The sequence below is a fragment of the Phoca vitulina genome, unplaced genomic scaffold, assembly GCF_004348235.1.
Source record: "Phoca vitulina isolate PV1807 unplaced genomic scaffold, GSC_HSeal_1.0 scaffold1, whole genome shotgun sequence".
Lineage (NCBI taxonomy): Eukaryota > Metazoa > Chordata > Mammalia > Carnivora > Phocidae > Phoca > Phoca vitulina.
In genome coordinates this window covers 28,154,030-28,177,323 of record NW_022589704.1, presented here as the reverse complement: position 1 = coordinate 28,177,323, position 23,294 = coordinate 28,154,030, and the positions used below count along the sequence as shown (strand labels likewise).

Here is a 23,294-nt window from a genome sequence, read left to right as displayed (position 1 = left end):
CGGGAGTTGCTGTGGTCAAGTTGCAGGCGAAAACTATAACTTGGAAGGCAGGAGAGGAGAAGCATTTAGTTACAAAAACGGTCAACAATTCGGGTGGAACAAAGTTCGGTGACCAATACATCAAATGAGTCAGCTGTCAAACGGTGGAACCGAGTTGCTGAGGGAATCGGCTCTATACTAACAAGGCTTTCTATAAAGCCCACCGACCCAGGACGGCTTGGAGTAACAAACGCCCGCTGCGCTTCCCGCAGAACCGGAAAGCTCCCGGCTGCGCGAGATGAATGGAAACCCGAGTCCGTGGCGCGCCGCGCGGGGGGCCGAGCAGCCGCGAGGCAGGGGCGGGGCATTATGAGTCACGTGCCCCCGCTCCGAGGCGGGCGCGTGGAGGGAACTCTGAGCGTGATTGGTCCCCTGTAACCAGGTGACCACAGAATGCGTTCCGGTTGGCAGGTGCCAGCCAGGCAAGCGGACTTCAGTCGGGAGGTGGCGGCGGAAGGAGGAGGGGCTCCGACCGCGCTCTGTCCCGGCAGTGGCTGCGCCTTTCAGCGCTTGTCGGGTCCCCACCCCTTTTAAATAAGCCGGGCTGGTCGCCGCCCTCACAGACTAGTTGGCTCGGGGGAGGCGGCGGCGGCGGCGGCGCGGCGGCGGGGGTGCGGCCGGGGCCGGAGCCCTGCCCGGGGCCCGGCGGCGGGGCGGACCGGCGGGCAGCGGGCGAGGCCGCGGCTGTATGCGCGGCGCAGCCCCGGCGTAGCCCGGGGCTGCCGGTGCCGACCGCGCCATTGTTGGGGGAGGGGGTAGCTGCTGAGCGCGGCGGAGTCAGGGGCGAGCGAAGGCGGCGAGGAGTGGAGGCGCCCCATGGGGAACACGTTGACCTGTTGCGTGTCCCCCAATGCCAGCCCCAAGCTGGGCCGGCGCACGGGGCCGGCGGAGCCCGACTACGAGTCTGAGATCTACGAGGCGGCGGCCGGGGACGCGGTGGCAGTAGCGCCGGCGCCTGCTGCCGTGGAGCCCGCCGAGTTGGATTTCGGAGCGGGCGAGGGCCACCACCTGCAGCACATCAGCGACCGGGAGATGCCTGAAGGTAAGGAGGAGGCGGGCACCTCTCGTCCGTCTCGGGGGCCGGCGCTGTCCGCTCTCGGGCGGTCCCCCGGGACGGAGCCGCCGCCTCGGGCTCCTTCCTGCCGGGAGCCGGCTTTCCCAGGGCTGGGCGCCGGGGATGAAGGCTGGCTCTGCTTGACGTCCCCACCCCTCATTCTTTCCCCGTCGTGTCCAGCCAGTTGCTCTCCCTCTTCCCTGCCCCGAACGCTCAGTTCTTTCCCCTATTCCCATTTCCCAGCCGGGCCTGAGACCCTACAGTCCGCAACCCCTTCCTGTTTGTCGGTCTACTTAACGTGTCAGGGGACTTTATAAAGACTTTTTGGTATATTCACTCCCCAAAATGTAAATATCCCAACTTCAGAGTATCCACCCCATCTCCCTATCCTTACCAAAGCGAAGAAACCAGGTAAGAGCCTGATGGTATTCTTCCTCCCACCCGTTAAGGTACTTGATACGCGGGACAGTTCAGACGTATTGTTAAGGATTTGTTATTTAAATTCAAAATAGAGATTGGCCTGTGAGAGTCTATGTGGTGTTCTTAAGTAGGCTGTTTTCAACAGCCTCGATAGAGGCTGCCTTCCTCTAACTATAATTTGAAGACAGACGGAAAGAAAATGATGGGAGGAAGGGGCTTGAAATAACTGTGAACGGTGTGAAATGTTACTGCCAGGGCTGCGACAATAGTTTTTATACCGAACGGAGAACCCAGGGAGTTCTCATTACTTTAAAATTCCCATTTTGACCCAAATATGTCTTCAGCCCTACCTCAGTGACTTAACAGACTTCACTTACTTGTTGCCTGTTCTAAAAATGAGAGGCAGGGTGGTTCATGAGACTATTGGTCAGAAGTTTCCAAAGAGAAAAAAAAAAAACCCATAAATTTAGACCTTAGTTTATAATACAAAGGTTTGGTAATTAAGGTGTCATCTTGGGGCGCCTGGGTCGCTCAGTCAGTTAAGTGCCTGCCTTCTGCTCAGGTCATGATTCCAGAGTCTTGGGATCAAGCCCCTTATGGGGCTCCCTGCTCAGCAGTGAGTCTGTTTCTCCCTCTTCCTCTGCCCCTCCGCCTGCTTGTGCGCGCACGCTCTCTCTCTCTCAAATAAATAAATAAACAAACAAATAAAATCTTTTTTTAAAAAAAAGGTGTCAGATTTTGCAAAAAAATTTTTTCCCCCTAACCCCCCTCCCCTTCCCCCCCCCCCCCCCCCGCCTGTAGAATCTTGTTCAACTTTAAGAATGTTGGGGTAAAAGTTCTTCTGACTAACTGTTGTGGGAGGGGGAGAGAAAAGAGGAAATGTTTGATTTTTGCCTCTGGAATTTTGGAAAGGGATAACTAGGTAAAGATAATTCTGAGTAACCGCCTGGCTCTTTAATGAAGTCTTACATCCTTTGAAGTAGAAAACATTGTATCATAAAGATGTTAAAGCCCCATTAGCCCATTTGTTTCATTGAAGTGCCCCCAGTTTATTTCATTATTTCCTAGAGGAAATGTCTTGTAGCTCTTTTTCTAAGTAAACTTTAGTTGGGCTGTTAATTTCTTTGAGTTATAATAATTAAGCCTGTGGATTTACCCATATGATAGACATGGCTTTGTAACTGGAAAGTACTGCTTTTTCAGAATATTGAAGTATTGTAAAAGAATGAACAAATTATATGAACTAATTGTACTTTTAAACACAAAGCATGTAAGGACTTGAGAAAACTTCCGCTCTGCTTGGTGCTGTAAGGTAAGCCTCTGAGTGATTTGACAAACTAGTTAGTAGATGGGTAGTGTTGGATGAGAGACCAAAGTTGGACCTTTTTATAATTCTTTGAAGATTTGCAACACATCTTCATGTCCGCCTCATTTGACCCTTCCAACTACAAATAAGGCCCGTGTGTATTCTCCCTGTGTTACTGATGAAGGAGGAGAGACTCCAAGATGGGCAATGACTGTGTAACACAGCTACTGAACAGAAGAGACTGACATGGAAGTGATAGATTGCCAAATTCAATTCTAGGGATGCCTAAGAAACTCTAGAATGCATCTGGTATTTTATTATTCATCCATATGATAGGCCTATCTCCACTCACTTGTTTTGATTATTTCCATTCAAAGTTTATTGTTCACAATTCAGAAGCAACTTTTACCTCTCCCTCCTATGTCTGTAATCATTACAATAGATAAGACTAAAAGTAGAAGTCATGATAGAGCCTAGATTAACCAGTCAGATAAATGGGTTGATGTGTTTAAAAGAGTTTGTTTGGTGATCTCTAATTAAAGCCAAGAATGCCCTGGACAGAGGAACATTAGGAAAAGCTGATAAGGTAAGGTACCCAGTATTAAGCATAGGACTATAAGGAGTGTTAAACCAGAAGAGTTAAAAAAAAAAAAAAAAAAAGTTCATGAATACACAATTTACCTTTTGTGTTTAACATGATAGTTAAAATTTCATTTCAGTTTGTCTTAATTTTCTTTGGCATTCAATAAAATGATAAGAGAAGCCTCAATTTCAGCATTTGCCTATTAGGTTTCTACAGAAACAAGGTCAGAACACCAAATATAAAGTACAGGCAGATAGAGAGTTTGATTTTAATGTTTTTATTTCCGGCATTTTTATATCAGTTTCCCTGGAAACTAAGAAATACCTACTTAAATATAAAACATTTTGGCTTTTCTACGATGAAGAATTTAATTGGTTCATTTCTTAGACAAAATCATCCATACATAATGTTGTGCCTTGTTTTTCTGAAACATTTCAGAAGGACATGATTTCTTCAAGCCATTTCAAAGAGCTATTCCTAAGAACCTAGTGTAGATTTCATATAGACTCAAAAGAATTTTTCTACTACCTTACCTTTATCTAACAGCATATCCACAATAATTGATGGTAGTATCAATAACACAAAATAAGACACTAAAATCGTATTATCTGGCCTTATTACTGTTCATCAACTTTTCATACAGCCTTTTATGTTCCGACCTTAGAGGCTTCACTAATTTGCTGGCCAAAAATGCTCTCTCAAGTGACCGCTTCTTCCCCCTTCTCCTGAGGAGTGGGGAAGGAATTGGCAATATGATGTGGAAAAACCTCTGAGCAACAGAGCTTTCCTCTTTCCAGTAGCTATTTTTAAACCCTTTTTTTTTTTTTTTTTTGCTTTTTTTTTTTTGATGACAATAGGCGTTTGCTGTAAAAGGTTTAGAAAATACAAAAAAGTCATTCACTTAGAATATCCAGAAGTTTTATTAATATTTTAGTGTTTATTCTTCCTAAACCTTTCATATGTATATAAACATAACATTTTGTTTATTTCACAAAAATGAGATAACTCTTTATTTTTGCTGCTTTATAACTTTTTGTTTTAAAGAGAAATAATGACCTAAAGCTCCTGGAACTGTGCTTGACACCTAGAAGGCACTCCAGGATGTATTTCCATGGAGCTGCACAAAGCTCTACCACATGCCTTTTAATAACTGTTTAGTGTACCATTGAATGCTTGGAGCACCATTCATTTACCTACCCTTTATGATTGGGCATCTCTTATAGTAAAACAGAACAGAATCCCATTATCATGCTTTATTCTGGGGACACAGATAAAAACTGGTGCATTGTACCACTCTTTAGAATTCAGATGGTATATACTTTGTCTTATGACTTAGTCATTTTGTAGGTAAAGTACTTTAACATTAAATGTCCTTATACCAAATTGAAGTTACTGTTGGTTTTTCACTGGATGTTAGAATTCCTCTTTGAGATTTTTGTGGTTCTTGGTAGCCTGTCTTGTGTCTTTAATTCGGAATAACTACTACTCTAAGAGATCTGAAAGTAATGCTGGTCTGAGATGACTAATCAAAAGAAGCATTAGAAGACATCTTAGTTGGGAAAACTGGGAGAAACTTAACTGGGTTTGAGTACACTGAAACAGATGTTTTTTGGGCACTGTTCCAGATGCAGGACAGACAGTGGTATGCAGGACAAAGCCCCTACCCTTCACTCCTTACATTCTGGAGGGACCTAGGGGCAGACAGCACATGAATAATGAAAGAACCTCAGGTAGAGAGGTGCTGAAAGAAAGTGAAAGAAGGTCAAGGATGGGAGAAGGGCAGGTTTACAAGAAGTGGTTAAAGACTGCTGCTCTCAAGTGACAAGTACACAGCCCTAAAAGTGAGAGGGAGCTGTGGGAGGATGTGGGAGAAGAGGCTTCCGAGCAGAGTTCCTCACATGGGAATATGCTGGTGCAGGCACAGGACAGAGACACGGGCATGGCAGCAGCAGGGTGAGACGGATGCCAGCAGGGATGTGATGGGTTCAGACCTCATGTGCCTATCGGGCCTTCACAAAAAATAGGGATCTTAGTTTAGTTGTAATGGGAAACCAGTGGAGGATTATATGCAGGGGAATGAGCTTAATTCTTTAAAAAACGAAACACAAAAACAACAGGCTGGCCGCTGTGTGAGAATGTGTAACATAGGCATGGATGGAAGCAGGGAGACCAGGTAGAAGGCTGGTGCAGTAGAGGTGAGAGCCAAGAGTGGACTGAACAGAAAACCATACAGGCCTAAACTATGGACTGACTTATAACAAAGATATGAAGGGCAAGTCACAGAAAAATGCAGATGACCCTTAACCATGTCTTCATGCATAGGAGAAATGCAAAATAAAACTGTACTGTAGCTTCTCTCCTATTGAGAGAAAATCCAGTGACGCCACATTCTTTGGTGAGACTGTGAAGAAACAGTTATATTCATATATTGCTGGTGGAAATGCAAAATGGTTTGACCCCGTGAAGGGGAAATCGGCACAATCTCACAACGTTGCAGATACATTTAATCCAGAAACCCTATCTCGAATTTATTCTGAAGATATACCCCACAAATATGAAAACCACATATTCACTAAATTTTTGTTTTAATATTTTCAAAAGCAAAGTATTAGCAATAACTCAAATGTCCGGTAGGAGCTGGTAAAATCAACTGGTACATCCACATAGTGGAGAGCTATGGAGCTGTAAAAAAGAGCAAGGTCTTTACTGCTGTGAAGTGATCTCCAGGATATGTTACATGGAAAAAGCAAGGAGAGGACATAACAGTAATCTACATGACAGAAGCAGGGGAACTAGGTATTTGCTTAAAGAAACAAAATCGCTGAGAGAAATTCTTACTGACTGTGTGACTTTTATTCCTTTCCCTTTACTGTTAGCCGAAGCACATATTTGCTTAAGGTGGTATTTGGGTGTGAGTAATGAGTGGGCATTTCATACACTTCCTAATGAAATGCTAAATGTTCACTTTTTGCTTTTGAGTTCATTTGTAAAAGCTTTGTTTTGTCATTTATTGTGCTTTATAGGTATATCGATTGTTCTTGCATTTCTTTTGATCCTCACAATGTTTTGAGTTACATAGTATAAGAATTAAATGTCTTACACATGAGAAGACAGGCTCTCAGAGGTATAAACTGAGTTGTCCAAGTTTTAAAAATGAGGCAATAGATCAGGGATAAAGATTACAGATATATGACATACTGGAATAGAATTTATTGAATGACTTATCATGTGGGCTACTTTGGATACTACTTTTTCTCACCCTTTTGTGTGTGTGTGTGTGTATTAAAGTAATTAAGCTTTAGAATTAAAATATTAACATTGCCCAGTGTGAAATAAAAATAAAGGTAACTTGCAGCCCAGAAATGTTCTTTGAAGTTCAAGAAACTGAGCAAAAATACTCGTTAGAAGTATATAAAGGAAGAAAGGTGTACTTCACTCTATGAAATGTCACATCTCTGTTACAGTCCCTAAACATGGATTGAGAATTAAAACAAGGCAAGACTGAGAACCAAGGTAGACGCAGGTACAGAGGTGGCTTGGAAGCCAGAGTTAGGAAGCAGGAGAATTAATTAGGAATTACCTGGAAGGGGTGGACTCAGGGATAAAATCATCAGTGTACATGGTAATTGTAAGACTTGAAATATTTGTGTTAATGGGCCATAAAATGAACACAGTGTACTATATAGGGATGATAGCATAGTTCAGTAAATGCAGGAAGCCTTAAGTGAACAGGTGCCTAGCAGTTGGCCCAGAAACTGCTGACATCTTCTATTTAATTGGAATATATTGAAATCAATATATTGAAATCAATCTCTCTGTGAAGTACGCTGCTCTGACAGTTTCTTGGTCACTACCTTCTCTCCCTAATATTTTGACATTTATTGACATTTATAGTTGCATAATTTTACATATTTAGCCTTTGATAATGCATTTCATTTTTTCTAAGTTGCCTGTATTTTCACATTTTTAACATCTGTGCATCTTATAACTGGGGGAATCTTACATTAAGGGAAAAGCAGTATTGCATGTCAGTGGTTTTTATAGATTTCCTCTGTATTTACATTAAGATCCAAGTTTAATTTTTTTTTGAAGTCCTACTTTTCCTACATCAACCTGTCATGCTGTCAAATTAAGTTGCAATTTAAATTGATTTAAAAAAAAAAGCGATGGGTCTTAAAATACAATTTGAATCACAACTTCTAATCATGAACTCAGGAGTATTTCTCTTAGGTTGAAACATTCTTAGAGGTTTCTAAAGAAGTAATTTGGGGGGTGCCTGGGTGGCTCAGTCGTTAAGCGTCTGCCTTCGGCTCAGGTCATGATCCCAGGGTCCTGGGATCGGCCCCGCATCAGGCTCCCTGCTCAGCAGGAAGCCTGCTTCTCCCTCTCCCACTCCCCCTGCTTGTGTTCTCTCTCTCACTGTCTCTCTCTCTGTGTCAAATAAATAAATAAAATCTTTAAAAAAAAAAAAAGTAATTTGGGGTAGGTTCACATACAAGATGTAAAGTAATTTCATGCCATCTCTCTCAGTCACTGTGCACGCGTGCATATGTGCATGTTGGTGGGAGGTGGTGACACTTTGCTTAATAGTTGGCAGTCTTACCTTTGTGATAGTGCAAACAGGGTAGTACAGTTGATCACAGTTGTCTTTGGTTCTTGAGAAAACTGTAATGGACAGTGCAGAAACACTGTGTGTGTACATCTGAGTTTAATATCTAATGGCTTAAGTATCCATTCTGTAAAATAGAAATGTGGTTTTTGCCATTAGCAAAAAGTGCAAGTTATATAGAAAATTGTCATAGACTAGAGACAGAAGATTACTATTTTCTGAAAACCTCATGCAAATTGACATTTTAGGGTCCTTGTAGGTGTAATACATATAATACATACAAGTGATAGGCAACTCACCAAAGTGGAAATAACACTGGTAACTGTCGGGGAAAATAGTCAAACTGTGTAATCAGAAATGCAAATTAGAGACAGTGAACTTCCTCATTTACATCAGTAGGAATTTTTTCTTTCAAGTATTGGAAGTTAGGGTGGGAGTGAAAACTGGTGCAGTTGATAGCATTATACACTAATATGCTCACACCTTTTTTAGAAAGCAGCTTAATTGGTATTATACATTGAGCCATGACAATGATCTAACCTTATGGTCTACTCATCCCATTTTGGAGATCTTTCCTAAGGAGATAAAAACAAAATTATTTTTAAAAAACTATGTATGGGAAGATTTTCCTCATAATACAAGAATAAAAGTTTGTAAGTGCCTAAACCCTAAGAAGAGAGGATTGACTAAAGTATAGGAATAACACTTGGTAGGCCATTGTGTATCCATTAAATAGTAAATATATTAGAATGGGGTGGAGATTGCTTCTCAGGAACAAAATAGGACGTAAATGGTACACTGATTAGAGCTATTTTTTCTTTTTAAAGTGTAGGTAACAAAATAATGGTTGTGAGTTGAATAATTTTTTTTTTTTTAAAGATTTTTATTTATTTGACAGACAGCGAGAGAGGAACACAAGCAGGGGGAGGGGGAGAGGGAGAAGCAGGCTTCCCGCTTCCCGCTTCCCGCTTCCCGCCGAGCAGAGAGCTGGATGCGGGGCCCAATCCCAGGACTCTGGGATCATGACCCGAGTCGAAGGCAGACGCTTAACGACTGAGCCACCCAGGCGCCCCTTGATGAATAATTTTTAAACAAAGTATTATTTTGGCTCTTGCAAATTTTTGTTCATGATCAGATATTTCTTAAAGGAATGAGCAAATGACTTTTATCTGTTTGCACCTTTAATGTGATCATCTGTACTGCTGATTAACCAGGTCTCTTTCAGTTGCAAATTAAAGTCTAAATTTTTTTTTTTAAATATTGACTTTGTAACCAGAGTTCATGGAGTAAATTGGGTACTACTTGACCTAGGAATTAAATGGCCTGTCTCAGTTCTGCTCTCCTCTGTTGATATACCCTAGAAAGGCTCCCCTCCCCCCCCACCCCCCTCCCCCAAGATGACAAAGGAAGCCTGGGGCAGCTCCAGACTAGCCAAGAATCCACGGCTCTGCCTTTCTTGCTTTCTCTCTTTTTTTTAAGATTTTATTTATTTATTTAGAGAAAGCATGTGAGTGGGGGGAGGGCCAGAGGGAGAGAGAATCTCAAGCAGACACCATGCTGAGAGGGGAGCCTGACACAGGGCTCAGTCTCATGACCCTGAGATCATGACCTGAGCTGAAATCAAGAGTCAGATGCTTAACCAACTGAGCCGCCCAGGAGCCCCAGCTCTGCCTTTCTCAGTGGTTTTTTGAAAGTCCCAGGGCAGCAGTGGCTGCCCCAGCCTAGATGGGGTAGGGGGAGTGCCACTTTCCTTCTTGTCACTTGGGCTAATTTTGCTTTTTTTCTGCATGTTGCTATTTCTTTTATCCAGGGCCTCCTGATTTTTGTATTTAGATCCATAGTAGCATATCTTGGTTTGGGGAAGAGAGAGAGAGAGGGAGGGGGAGAGAGAGAGAGAGAGAGAGAGAGAGAGAGTGTGAGAGAGTGTGTGTGTGTGTGGCCTGCTCCCCCTTGATTCTGGTACTTACTTTTCGTGGATTTCCCATTGAAAAGTGTTAATTAAACTTTCGTGCCATAGGCACTGATACATAATGTGTTTACTTCTGCAAGCATTTCTGCCTAGTTTTTAGATTCACATGTAGTGTATTTGCTTTCTTTTTGGTAAGAAGTTGGTCATGAACTCTTTCGGAAGCCTTAGGTTAGAGGCAGCTGTGAAAGTCTTTGTCACTTTGAGCACAGCTGACTTCATTTATTTTCCAAATAGCTAACATTGTCTCATTTTTCAAATATGTGAAAAGTTTAATTTTTATGGTTCTTTTACATAAAAATGTTGAATAGTTTCTCCAAAAGCAGTCTAACAAACTTCAAATTCAGTGAAGGAATTTCCATGAAGAACAAAGCTATGTTTAGCTATGTAAATTTCTAGTGCTGGCAGTACCATTAAAATGGATGGTTCAGATTCCTGTTAAACCAGGAAGTCCCAAATGATGTTTGTGAAAGAGTTTTAACTATATTACTTGGAGGAAAAAGGGATTCTAGGTAGATAAATTGTGAAATGCTGAATTAGACAATATTCACTATAAGACTGATTAGTTTTTAATGGACATTTTGATTCTCTAAGAGCCAGGGATATTATTTTCTATTAGACTGCCAACATCCCTTTTAAAAACAGAACAATTATTATGTGGTTTGGGAAATACTAGACTTAACCATTACTCTGTCAGGATCTTGGTCCGGTTTCTTGCAAGATTGGCTAAGTACTTTGGGATGGACATTGCTGAGGAGTGTCATACGGTGGGGTTTTTTTTTTTTTTTCTTTTTAAGAGAATTTTGAGTTGTTCTTACAAAGGTTGTTGCAATATGAAAGTCATTTGTTTACTTCTATTAAAGCATCAGGCTGTCTTGTCAAACACAATGAAGTGGCCCAAAAATATATTTCAGAGCTCACAGAGCTTAAAAAGAACAAAGATTATATGCAACCAGACAAAAACCTATTTCTGCATTTCCTATTTCTTGCTCAGACTGCTTTGCTTACCAGACTGTCACTAAACATCTTGAGGAAATGCAGGGATCATTTTGTTTGGAATCTTAGACACACCAGAGGTTTGGCTTTTTTTTTTTTAATGACAACTTTATTATCCCCTATGGTGGCAAACCTTGTTCTATGAAAATTCAAGTACCTGTTTTGTATTCTTGTGTAAATAGAGAATTTCCCCACCTTGGTGCACGGTGGACTACAGGCAGACATACCTTTACATAGTTATGGACAAAATTTTTTACAAGTAGCTCCATGATCTGCTCCAGAAAGTACTCTTATTGAAGCCCCAAATTAATTATGCAGCATGGATGGAAGAAGCAGGAGTTTAGCTTTGGAAATTGAGAGCAAAAGTTAAAAATTACTTGCTATCATAGAAGTGTACCTGTAGATTAGAACATTGAACTTTTATACAGTTTTTAAAAATCTGCCATGATGGATAGTCCCCCACATAAACCACAGCTAACTAAATGAGTTCATTTGTTGAATGGAGTTAGAATTAGCTATTTGATTATCTAAAGAATATTTGCTTGCCAAAAGCAACTTGTTTGGTTTTGGCATATTTGATATATTGAGCTGGTATCTGACAGTAGTAGCCACAGCATAACTTGCTTTTTGAGACTGCTTTTGGAATATGGTAGTAATATCAGCTTAAAGGATGGTGACAGGATTTTTAATAGTTAAGTAGGAGGGGGGAAGGCACAAATATAATTCCGTCTAAAAGTTGCATAGATTATTTAGGTGCAGGTTAAAAAAAAGTTTAAGACACAGTCTGGTTTTATTCCACATATGTGGATTCTACAATTTTGCAGTTTCCCAGTATAATTTTTATATTGTTGCCTTTACTAAAATTGGCTTTTTATCATTACTAAAAACTCTTCCCAAGACTGCTAAGTGATTAAAATTGATGTGTAGTTATTTTTAAAGTCATGTATTTTTCTACTCAAATTATCACACCTTTTTCTCTTCTTCCTATACAGAGTTAGCTTTGGAATCAAACCCTTCTGACCATCCAAGGGCAAGCACAATTTTCCTGAGCAAATCTCAAACGGATGGTAAGACAGTATTTTTTTCCCCTGAGAAGATTGAAAACTGTTTTTTGTTTTGTGTTTTATAGAAAGCCCCTAAAAGAACTCATACATTAGTTTAAATGTTTCACTTTTTCATGTATTCATTTCTTATTTTAATATGTGATGATATACTTTCCTTTAATTGTTACTGATTTAGTTAGCAGAACACGGGAGACTCTGTTTACACGTTTTGCCACCTCTTTATCAACACAGTCACTTGTGACCACATGATTTAGATGTGGTCTAATTCTCCATACTCACCTTGTCCTTTTCCCCTGGCTCCAAAGAACACAGGCTTTAAAGATGAGTGATAGGATTTAGGCCACAGTTAGGTTTTCATTTAACAAATAAAATTAAAAAAATCAGTTGTTAATTTATGGGGATTGAATCTGTGATTCTAGCCCCATTTTACACTATGCTCAACCAAACAAGCCTATCTCACATCTGCATTTATTCTACTCTATTCTAATGTAGTGATGTGCCAGGATACATGGGAACAAACATGCCCTGTGGGATTTCCTAGAAGGTTAGCTTCAGCAACGGAGACCAGTATAAATTGCCCGTGTCCTTGATTTATAATGAGAATCAGAACTGTGGAGTTTTTAGCATTCCTGCTTGCCTGTTTATTTTCCTTAATGTTATGTTAAATCCTTTTTTATTTGAACTAAAAAGCCATACATGACCAGGTTTTTCAGTTGATTATGACAGCAGGAGTATAAAAAGTGAGTGTTCCATAATATTTGAAGTATGCAGCACGATAAAAAAAATGGGGGTTTTTAACCTGCATTTTCACAGTGTATGTACATAGCCTGACTTGAGCAGATCACTTCTGGTTAGGATTGCTATATTTCTCTGTTTCTTCCAGAAACATAGCCTGCCCATATGTAGAAACAGTGTGGAGACAGTAAAAGCAAAGCTATCTCATGTCTCTTTCTCCTCAGTCATAAAGAATGTGTACCTATGATGTCACCCCACATTAAAGGAGGCAGTGTGGGAAACAAAGTGGGGTCCAAGACCCTCATTGGAGCTTTTATTCTTCTTCTGGTCTTTGTTAGAGCAAAGTGATTTTGTGTGCTCTAGATATATTCAGTTAGGTTAGCACACTCATTAAAATATAAATTTAAGATAGATACTTTCCAGTTGTGTAATGACCCATTTTATTTTTTTAGCAAGGTATTTTAGTAGATCACCAATAAGTGCTTCAGGATGCTTCCAGGATACTGATGTATCTAGAAATTAGTGCCTCGTCAGAAACTGATTCTTAGAGCTGTCAGATCCTGGTAATTGAAGTAAGTTGTATGTAAACATAGAATTAGAAAATACTGTGTAGTGGTTCAGATATTCAACAGGTAAACATTTTTATTAGTTAAATTTTTCACCTGGCCTAGTTTGCTTTGTCCTTTTCTTTTGTACATGGGGAGCCTTTCGTTTGTACCTAACAAAGATAATCTGTTAGGTCAAAAAGTAAAACTAAGTTTTTAGATTTTACTTTATAGGATTTATCTTGCTAGGGGATTTAAATTATAAATTTTATTGGAAATTATATTTTAAAAATGGAATTTCATCTCATTTTGTTCGTTGGTAATCCGTCAGATAAGTAGCAACTACTTTTACTTTTCTATGGCATTTGTATCAGAATTGATCAGTTAATTTTTTTTATTCTTAGTGCGAGAAAAGAGGAAGAGCAACCATTTAAACCATGTAAGTAAACAGTTGAAAAGTTAAGTAAGAAATTAATAGTTTGAATTAAAAGTATGTCTGCCATTATTCCTAAAAAATATAATGGATCCAATACTGTTAGCACTGTTAGGACCTCTTTTTGTAGATTTTCTAAATCTCTTCTATTTTCCTCATTATCAAATGTATTCAGGAAAGTCCCTGGCTCAGTAGTGCCCATTTTTTAAGGGTTCTGACATTTAACTTAAATTTAAATACCGTGGTTGTGGTATAAAGTTCTGCCTTCAATTTTTTTTGCCTTAATTTTTTAATCTTATTTTTTAACCAAAGTAACCAAAACATAATAACTAAGTTAAGTTTTAGCACTATCGACTTCCTGTTGTGCCAGGTGAAAGCTTAGCTTCATCACTCCACCGTGGCCTTATGTCCTTGCCTCTATTCCCTCAACCTGTATCATGGTTTTTGTTCAGTCAGAATCAGTGTGTATGTTGTTATGACTATGCAAATATCGTTCCCTGCTGAGCCATATAGTTCTCTGCCTGTGCCTTCTCCTGTATACGCTTCAGTCTTTTTCTTAAATATATCTGAAACCCGAGCGCTTCTGCACTTCTCCAGGATAATCCAGTCCCCATTTTCCTAGCCAACATGATCTCACACAGCCAAATGCTGTAAGTAGCTCCCTGGCGGGTCTTTCTGCTTTCACATTCTTCCTTTTTTTTTTTTTTTTTTTTTTTTTTGTGGAATTAATTTCCTGACGATATTCACTTGCCTATTTTCTAACAGCTAATTCCGCCCCCCCAAATGTTGTAACATTTGTCACATGTCCATCAAAAATATTTTTCGTTTACTAAAACACATCTGTTCCATTTTTTTCTTGGGCACACTCTTTTGTCTTTCTATTCCGGTAGAGTAGACTGGTTTTCGCTAGGCTGGCTATGTGTCTGTTTTCCTGGGATATCTCCTTGAAGTCATCTGGGATCTCACATAACTGCTGTCTTGTTGGATCCCCTGTATCCTAATTCTTGGTTTCCCTTTGTCTTGTTATATGCCCTTGTTTTACTGGAGCACATTTTTCTGGGAATGGGCAGAAGTTTTTAGAGATCTAGCTTCTCTGAAACTCCTGCTGTTTGATAAAGTATAGAATTCTAGGTTGAAACTAATTTTTGCAGTTCTACAGCCATTTCTCTATTGTCTTCTCATTTACAATGTTGTTCATAAATCTGTTGACATTATATGATACATTGTACATTTCCAATTTTAGTCATTGTTCCCCCATCCCTTCTTTCTCTGAAACCTTCTAGTACCTTCTCTGTCCCTGAGATTCTGAAATTTCATAATATGGTTTGATATGGACCTTTTCATTTTATTGGGGCCAGTAAGTCTGCAGACCATCTCTTCTTCTAGTGAATGTCTTTTTTTTTTTTTTTTCCCTTACTCTGGTATTTCTGTCATTCAGATGTTGGACCTCTTGGACCATTGTTCCTGCACAGATCTCTAATTTTTCCCCCTTCTTTTTTCTATTCTGTCTTTTTGTCCTACTTCCTGGGGACTTCCTTTACTTTATGCTCTAACCCTTCTTCTTCTATTGAATACTGAGTTTTGTCTATCTTATTTTTAATTTATACAGTTCTCTTATAGTCTATCATTATTTATAGCATCTAGTTCTTTCACCAGAGCAATTTCTTATCTTTCTGAGGGTTTTTAAGAATTTTTTAAATTTTCATTTGCTTCTTAATTTTGTCATTCCCACCAATTCCTTTTTTCCTTTTTGATCTCTCTTACTTGTTGGAGGCTTCTCTCAAATGTGTGGTGGTCCCTGCCTGTATCTGTGATCTCACTGGAAGTACCACAAGGGAGCAAGACTTGTTCACTAATGGGCCTCACTCTGGGTGTTTGGGGGCTGAGCCTCTGAATTCTGAGCCTGCCTTGGGTTCTGTAAGACAAACTGGCTTTCTTGTTCCTGTCCCAGTCTCTGTGCTTTCTCTCTTCTGCCATGTCAGTTGCCACTCCTTGTCTAGTCTTTTCACCTTTCAAACATTAAAAAGCACCTGCTATTTATCCTGTGTTGTATATAACCTCTAAGAGGAGGGGGAGAGGAAATAGATTTGTGATCAGTCCACCATGTTTTTAACTCTAACTTAGAATGTGTTTTGAAAGTATAAATTTAAGTTTAAAGTTTTAACTCAATATAATTAATGATATTAATTCAGACCGTATTTCCGGTTTTACCTATAATTAGCATATTACGCTTTTCTCCTAAGGCCTTGATTAAGAATTCAAACCATGCACCCTGTCATATTGTCCCATTAATGTGCAACATAGATGAAGCAGTTTTCATTAATGCATAGTGTTGGAAATTTTTTTTTTTTTTAAAGATTTTATTTATTTATTTGAGAGAGCGAGAATGAGAGAGAGAGAGCATATGAGAGGGAGGAGGGTCAGAGGGAGAAGCAGACTCCCTGCCGAGCAGGGAGCCCGATGCGGGACTCGATCCCGGGACTCCAGGATCATGACCTGAGCCGAAGGCAGTCGCTTAACCAACTGAGCCACCCAGGCGCCCCATAGTGTTGGAAATTTTTAAGTTGTCTTATGAAAAAGACAAAACTTGTCCTGTGAAAATGGGAGACACAAAAGTGAACTTCAGCAGTAGGCACAATGGGCAGGTCAGTGGCTGGGGGCAGGATTTCAACAGGTACTTGACCTTTGATGGTAAGGCTTGGATTGTGATTTCCTAGACTTCTAAGTATGATTATTTTCTAGTCTTTGCCATTGAACCGTAAGTCGGTGAAATAACCTTTGTTGTAAAGATTGTAAAAGTCCATCTATTCTGTTAGTGCTCAATGAGTAAAGATAAACACTGCCTTTATCCCTGTCTATTCTAGTAACCAACTGAAATAATATCTGTGAACACTAAACTGCCAATACTGTTTTTTGCTATTTGATTTTTTTTTTTTGTATTTGCATTTTATGACCCTATTTTTGTCAGTGTTGTTTATTGAGGCTGTAAGCCAGTGATGGTAAGCCTTTAACTGTAAAAAATAATTGCCTTAAAATTTTGGCTAATTTTAAGCTAATAAATAATTATAGCTAATATATCCAGGCTTTGTTCAGAGGCTTAATTCTGCAGCCCTCTAGCTGAATACTAGGTATTACTGAATACTGAAAAGTAGGCCTGGCCTGATGGGGAAGTGTTCAGTGTTTCTTTGGTTGGATCTAGCCAGTAGACTATGTTGCTGATTCACTAGCCCCCCATATGGCTGTAAGACCACATCTAATTAAAATTTTTAAATGTTTCACTAATATTTTCAAAGATAAGCCAGTATATATTCGTAATAGAAAAAAAAATTTAATGGAGGAAAGTGGGAGCAAATATAACCCAAAGCTCTACCAACTTGTCTATATTTTGGTGCATTTTCTTTCTATTCTTTTTATGGCTCCCCAGTAGAGGTTTTTTGGTCAGAATTGACTTTTATTATGATATAATATACACCATAGTATACCCTACTAGTAGTGGCCTTAAAAGAGAACTTTCTTCCATTTAGAGTAAAAGTATTTAAATAAATTCATTTTCATTTTTTTATGCTGTATTTATTGAGATTCTTAAAATAAATTACATATTCACCGAATAGCTTTAAAGAACATAACAGTTTTAGGTATAATTGAACATTTCTGGCTTGAAGGAGAATTTAGTGATACTTTTCAAAAATAGAATGTCTGGAACTTTTTGTTAATAAGAGGTAAATGGCTTTGCAGGAAAACATCTGAAACAAGCAAAATGGTGTTTTTATATACCGTGTGGATATTTCTGATTATTGGCTACTGGCAGTTTTTAAATGTTCTGTATTTTAAAAAAGTTATCAACTAGATTTTTTTTCCACTACCCCATCTTTCGTGTATTTGAGGGGGATGCTGACAGGAGAGTATGACAGCATGGCGAATGCTATTTTATATTAATAGGAGGAAGGAAGGCTCATCTGAATTAGTAAAAAAAAAAAAAAAAAAAAAAAAAAACACAACAAAACCAAGCATTAAAATTATTGGTATTCTGTGGTATTGAATGCTGCCATTACTTTTAACTACTTACAGTGACTGGGATTTGTTTATTGGTCTTACTTTAAGGAAGAGAATTGTCCTAACATAGCTTAGGCTATTTCAGTATTTGACTGTTGCTATATACTTGGGCTCAGGCTCTTCACAGATAAATGGATACTTCTAAAGTGTTTTAAAGATGGTTTATTCTATGGAGGGTCTCCAGAAGTTCATTGTCACCTCTCTGACACTATGCTAATAAATTCTCACTGATTTGTAGTAAGATTTACCTTCAGTTGTAACTGATTTTAAATAATTTGTCAAGCACTTATTGAACTCCTAATTTGTCCCAGGTTCTGTGTTCAGTAGCTGGAGGTAGGAGGAGTAAGAGTCCTCCCTTCCCTGGAGAAGCTTACGTTCTTAGGAGGGAGACATCCTGCAAGCAATTGGTAGCATGTATCAAGTGGCAGATTAGATGTGTGAGCATTCAGAAAAGGGAGAAGTTTTGTGGTGTGACTGCTGGCAAAGGTGTCCTGGAGGTAGATGGGTCAAGCTTTCTGGGACAAGGAGGAAGAAAAAGGCATTGTAGGCATAAAAAGCAGCATGAGTGAGGCAGGAAATTGTTGTGATGAATGTCAAGCAACTTACAGAATAGAATTAATAAAATTTTTAAATGAATGGAAAGTACTCAGAGGTTCTCACTTGAGTAATGTGATGGCAGTCTTATTTAAACATGAAGTTAAAGTGAAGTTCTCATAATAAGCTGTTTTATGGATGTGAGAGAATCTTAAAGCAGTACTCTCTTGCCCTCCAGATAAGGAAACTGAGGCCTAGAGAGACCTACACCCCCCTCCCCACCCCAGCTTATTAGTGGTAGAGCAACCCTGGTACAAACAGCCTCTGACTCAAGAACATCTGCTTCATCACACTGTCTCCTGAACTGATACATTTATTATCAGCTTTCATTTCTGCAATAAAATGTTCTTGCATCAATATTATATAAGGTATTACATTTCATTGTAGTAAATGAACAGTAGAAATAGTCTCAGCTGCTTTTCATTTCTTAAGGAAAAAATAAAACCACTGAAATCTTATTCTAAGCTTCTTACATTATTATAAAGGGAATTTATAATAGGTGCTTGCCAGGTTTGATAATAGGTAATTTATCAAGGGCAGTAGTTTATAACCCATTCCTTAAATCTTGTGTGGGAAGTTAGAGCATCCACTGGGTTCCCACAGAGCTGCACATGATCGCACACTTCAAGCAGTTCATGAAGTATAAGAAAAATCTTAATGCTTTATCGTTTGACATTTTAACCGAGGAAAAAACACACTTTTATAGGTTTAACTTACTGTGACATTTTCTTCTATTTCCCTTCCCCTTCAGGTATCTCCAGGGCAGCTTACTAAAAAGTATAGCTCATGCTCAACAATATTTCTAGATGACAGCACAGTCAGCCAACCTAATCTTAGAACCACAATAAAATGGTGAGTACAACTAGGTTGCCAAGGGCTGAGTGACAGACCCCCTCATGCTAAAAGCATCCTAGCCATACTTGGTCATTTCAGTCATTTGATTGTCCTTTTCAGTGATCAGGTTAAGAAACTGGTGTCTATTTTATATTGCTTTCCAGGACCTCAGTCTGAATATTCAGTTTCCATTTTAATCTTAGAGTGCATGGTAGAAGGGAAAGCCAGTTAGCAAATAAAAAAATCCCAGGAAAAGTACACTTCTTACTTAATACATTTCCATTGTTAAGACATTGTTGAACATAATGAGAGGGAGAGGTGCTTTTTATTGGATGTTTCTAGAAAAAAAGTATTTCTTTATGAGTTACGGGCGTAAAACAATGTGTACTACTTTGGAAGCTACTCTTGAAAGAAGGAATAGTTTGTCCCCTACTGGCAGCAAGGTGTATCTGCATTTAAATTTAATTTGATTTTTGTCAGATTTTCCCCATCATGCATTTTTTTTTTTTTCCCTGCACTATTTCTGTATGAAAATTAACTTCTTCCTATCTCCTAAAGAGGGGGAAAATATACCAAATCAATCTTAAGGAACAAATTCTCAAGCTTAATTTCTTTATGGATGAAATTTTGCTCAACTGAAAATTATAATTTAATAGATATACTTAATTTTAACTTTATATATGTGTATAGATACAGAAATATATCTCTAGGACACTATATCAGTCCATATATAAGAAAACCACAGCAGAGAACAATGAAAGAGATAGTTTTGGAAACATAACTGTGGTCAAGTTTATACTTCAGCAAACACGAATAGTGTTATGATGGAAACTATTCCTTAATTTCTGGGAGCACCTTATAATCCACAATTAAAGTTGCACTTTCAGAACACCCTAAGATGAACCTTTCAAGCTTACTTAAGGGAGGAAAAAAACCCCCCAAACTGGATATGCAGAGCTTCCTGACTTCATCACGATTGGCCAAAGAACATTATTAACGTCTCTTTGGGACGTGAGTGTTGATTTTCCAGAACACAGTTTGGAACACTACTACAAAATATTAATATTCTCATCTTTAATTTTCAGTCTTAAAAAAATTGGCTTGTAAATTTAATCCTGTTTCTGATGTACCAGCTTTGTCAGCTCATTGAATTATCAGTAACTTCTACTTTAATTAAAAACAACAAGTTCACAGTCATAATAATGTAACTTTCCTCTCTCTCTTATAACAGTAGTAGAGATCAAATTGTGTTTCAGCAAAAACTGAGCCCCAAAATTCTGAAGTCCTGAGCTTTGACACCTAACAAGTAATCACTGAATGTTTTTATTCAGCCAAGACACTAAATCCATGTGTAAAAAAACCTCTATTTTGGTTAGAGTCCCCAGCTTTTGAGTTCAAAAGATTCTGATGTTTTAGTATATACTTCAGAAGTGGTTTTAAAGATTAACCTTGCTCAGACAAAGTAGGTTTCATGCTTGTTTTTCCCAACTTAGTCTAATTTGTGGAAGTACAGTAAATTTAATTTGCTTTCATTAAGTTTTAAAAATAACAATTCAGTGCATTTATTATTGATGAAATAAAGGTTTACTGAGAAAATTAATAGGGCAAATTGGCTTTTAGGAATGATTTTGAAAAATGTTTACATTGGGGTAGTGCATTGTTCTCAGTGGTGGGACCCTTATTAGAATCACTTGTGCAACTTTTTTCAAAAATCTGTTTCAAAATACATGCATTTCCCCCTTCCCCTACCACAGTCTCACAAGCCTTTTGATAGCCTGAGGAAGGATACGAGGCATAATTGTAGGGACGGAAGCATCCCGAATGAGTCATTCATTTCCAGATTTCGTTGCACATTGCAGTCACCTGGGGGAACTTTAAAAGCACTTCCGATGCCCAAGTCATACCCAGTGTCAGTTAAATCAGACCATCTGGAGGTGGAAGCCAAGCAGTTTTTTAAAGCTCCTCAGGCGATCCCAGTGTGCAGCCAAGCTTGGAGAACCACTGCCTGGTTAGAGTGTGGGAGAATGAGAACTGCTTCTGACCACCTGTGGGACCTTGGGCAAGTCAGTTTTAAGCCTTGGCTCCTTATGTGTAAGATGGGTTGTGTAATTAAATGCTCTCTAAGGTTTCGTGGTTCTTTTCAGTATAGAACTTTGAATTCTGTGATTTTAAAATCAAATTGAAGATGAAACTGTTTGAAGCACTATAGAAGTATCCATCTTTGATGCTAATAGCATTATAGGCCTTTTAACAAGTGCTCATATTCTGTAGACCTAGCTCTAAAATTCAGATTTGCCTTCCCTCAGTTGTTTTGAGCTTCATTTTAGACATTTTGAGGGCAAAGGGAAGCACATATCTTAACTAGGAGAACCCCTTTGTTGCCTAATACAAAACATCTTGTGAATAACAGGACTCTAGTAACGTAAAGAGTGTCTGAGGACTTACGTCTATCTGTTCATTAATATTTAACTAATTTGGAAATACCTGTCATTAAATATTATACTGTGTAGTATTATGTTGCATTGTTAGCACTGCTTATTTCAGGGTAGCTAGACCTATCATTGATTTTGTGGGTACTTACATTTGCTATTAAATTTTCTAATTATGATCTTCAATTATTTGGTATGGAACACTTTATTTACTTTTAGGGAAACAATGGAAAGTGGGTGGGTTTGGTGGATAGGAAACTAAATCAATTGAAATGCAGGGCCTAACCTTTTTTTTTTTTTAATAAACACAAAAATTACTGTATGGCTTAAATTTAAGCATGTGTACAGATAAAACTTGTAGAGGAGGAGGAAAGATTCTGTGAGTAGTATGATGACAAAGGACAAATGACAGGGAAAATGTGTAATAATTTATATATTATAATTATGGACCAAAACAGGTCTTCTAACAGTTGATCCTCCTCTTTTTTTGGTCCTCCTTTTTTTGCCAAAAGCCAAAGGACTAAAACAAGGGGGAAAGTGCCCATATGAACTGTTCTGTGAATTAGAGGATTTCAGGGCCCCTGGGCCCCTGGAAGGATCCTGTCTCCCTCCCAACCCCTTTTAAAATAATGTCTTCATGCCTAACATGATAAAATCAATTGTTACAATTTTCTTTTTCCTTCCACAGTGTGACCTTAGCAATATATTACCACATAAAGAACAGGTGAGCTCTTTTAAAACCTGTCTTGTTATTCTAGCTAATTTGCAAGATATTAAGTTTAGTGTTAGGTAACAAGTATAGATATAATTAGAATATCTAATAGATAGTAGAGTGCTTTTATTACACTATTGAAGACTCAAAGAGTGTTTGTTCATCTGGGTTATATTGATATTTACTGTATTAGAAATTAAATTTGAGGATTTAAAAATTAAATCCACTGTACGTCAAAACAGGGTTTTTATGGCACTATTGAAACTTTGAGCTAGATAAATCTTTGCTGTGGAGGGTTGTCCCGTGCATGATAGGCTATTTAGCAGTCCCCCTGGCCTCTACTCACCAGATGCCAGTAGCACATCTCCTTCCCTCCGCACTGTGTCCCCGGACATGGGCAGGCGTCCCCTGGAGAACAAAATCACCCCTGATTGGGAACCCCAGTGTTAACATAAATCATTTTTTTTATTAAAAGTAACTTTTCCACAACAAAAAAGTTGAGTGAAGAGTATGTCATTGATTTACAGTTTTACAGATCTCCTTACTATCTGGCTTAATAGAAGACAGCTCATTCTCATATCCTGTCTTCAGTGATTTGTTTTGAAGAAACAATATGAAGACCCAGCCTTGTTCAGATATATAGTTGGAAAAAGGTGTACTTTTAAAGGCTTCAGATATTGTGGATATTCTATGATACTTTACTAAAAGTCCACAAGTGCTAGTTTCTTAGATTATAATGGAATTTATATATATATATAAATATATATATTTATATAAATTCAGTGGAATTTTAAATCATATCAGTGAACTTGTACTGTGTTAATACCCATTGATCTATCTTGCACACTGAATGGATCTTTTACCTGTATGTGGTTTTAGAATATTATGCATTAGTCAGTTGGAAAGTACTAGTTCACGTTTC

At 38.6% G+C, this 23,294-nt stretch overlaps 1 protein-coding gene across 2 annotated transcripts in view; it reads left to right on the top strand.

The window, feature by feature from the left end:
- The first annotated feature begins 755 nt into the window (after nt 1-755).
- CCNYL1 (cyclin Y like 1) overlaps nt 756-23,294 on the top strand; it is a 36,996-nt gene continuing 14,457 nt past the window's right edge. The window contains exons 1-5 of one of the 2 annotated variants that reach the window (XM_032403544.1): nt 756-1,081; nt 11,966-12,040; nt 13,722-13,756; nt 19,149-19,249; nt 22,349-22,384. In XM_032403544.1, the coding sequence (XP_032259435.1) occupies nt 856-1,081; nt 11,966-12,040; nt 13,722-13,756; nt 19,149-19,249; nt 22,349-22,384 (473 nt within the window). In that variant the 5' untranslated portion in view covers nt 756-855. The remainder of the gene's footprint in view (nt 1,082-11,965; nt 12,041-13,721; nt 13,757-19,148; nt 19,250-22,348; nt 22,385-23,294) is intronic. The other variant, XM_032403547.1, reaches the window with a different exon arrangement.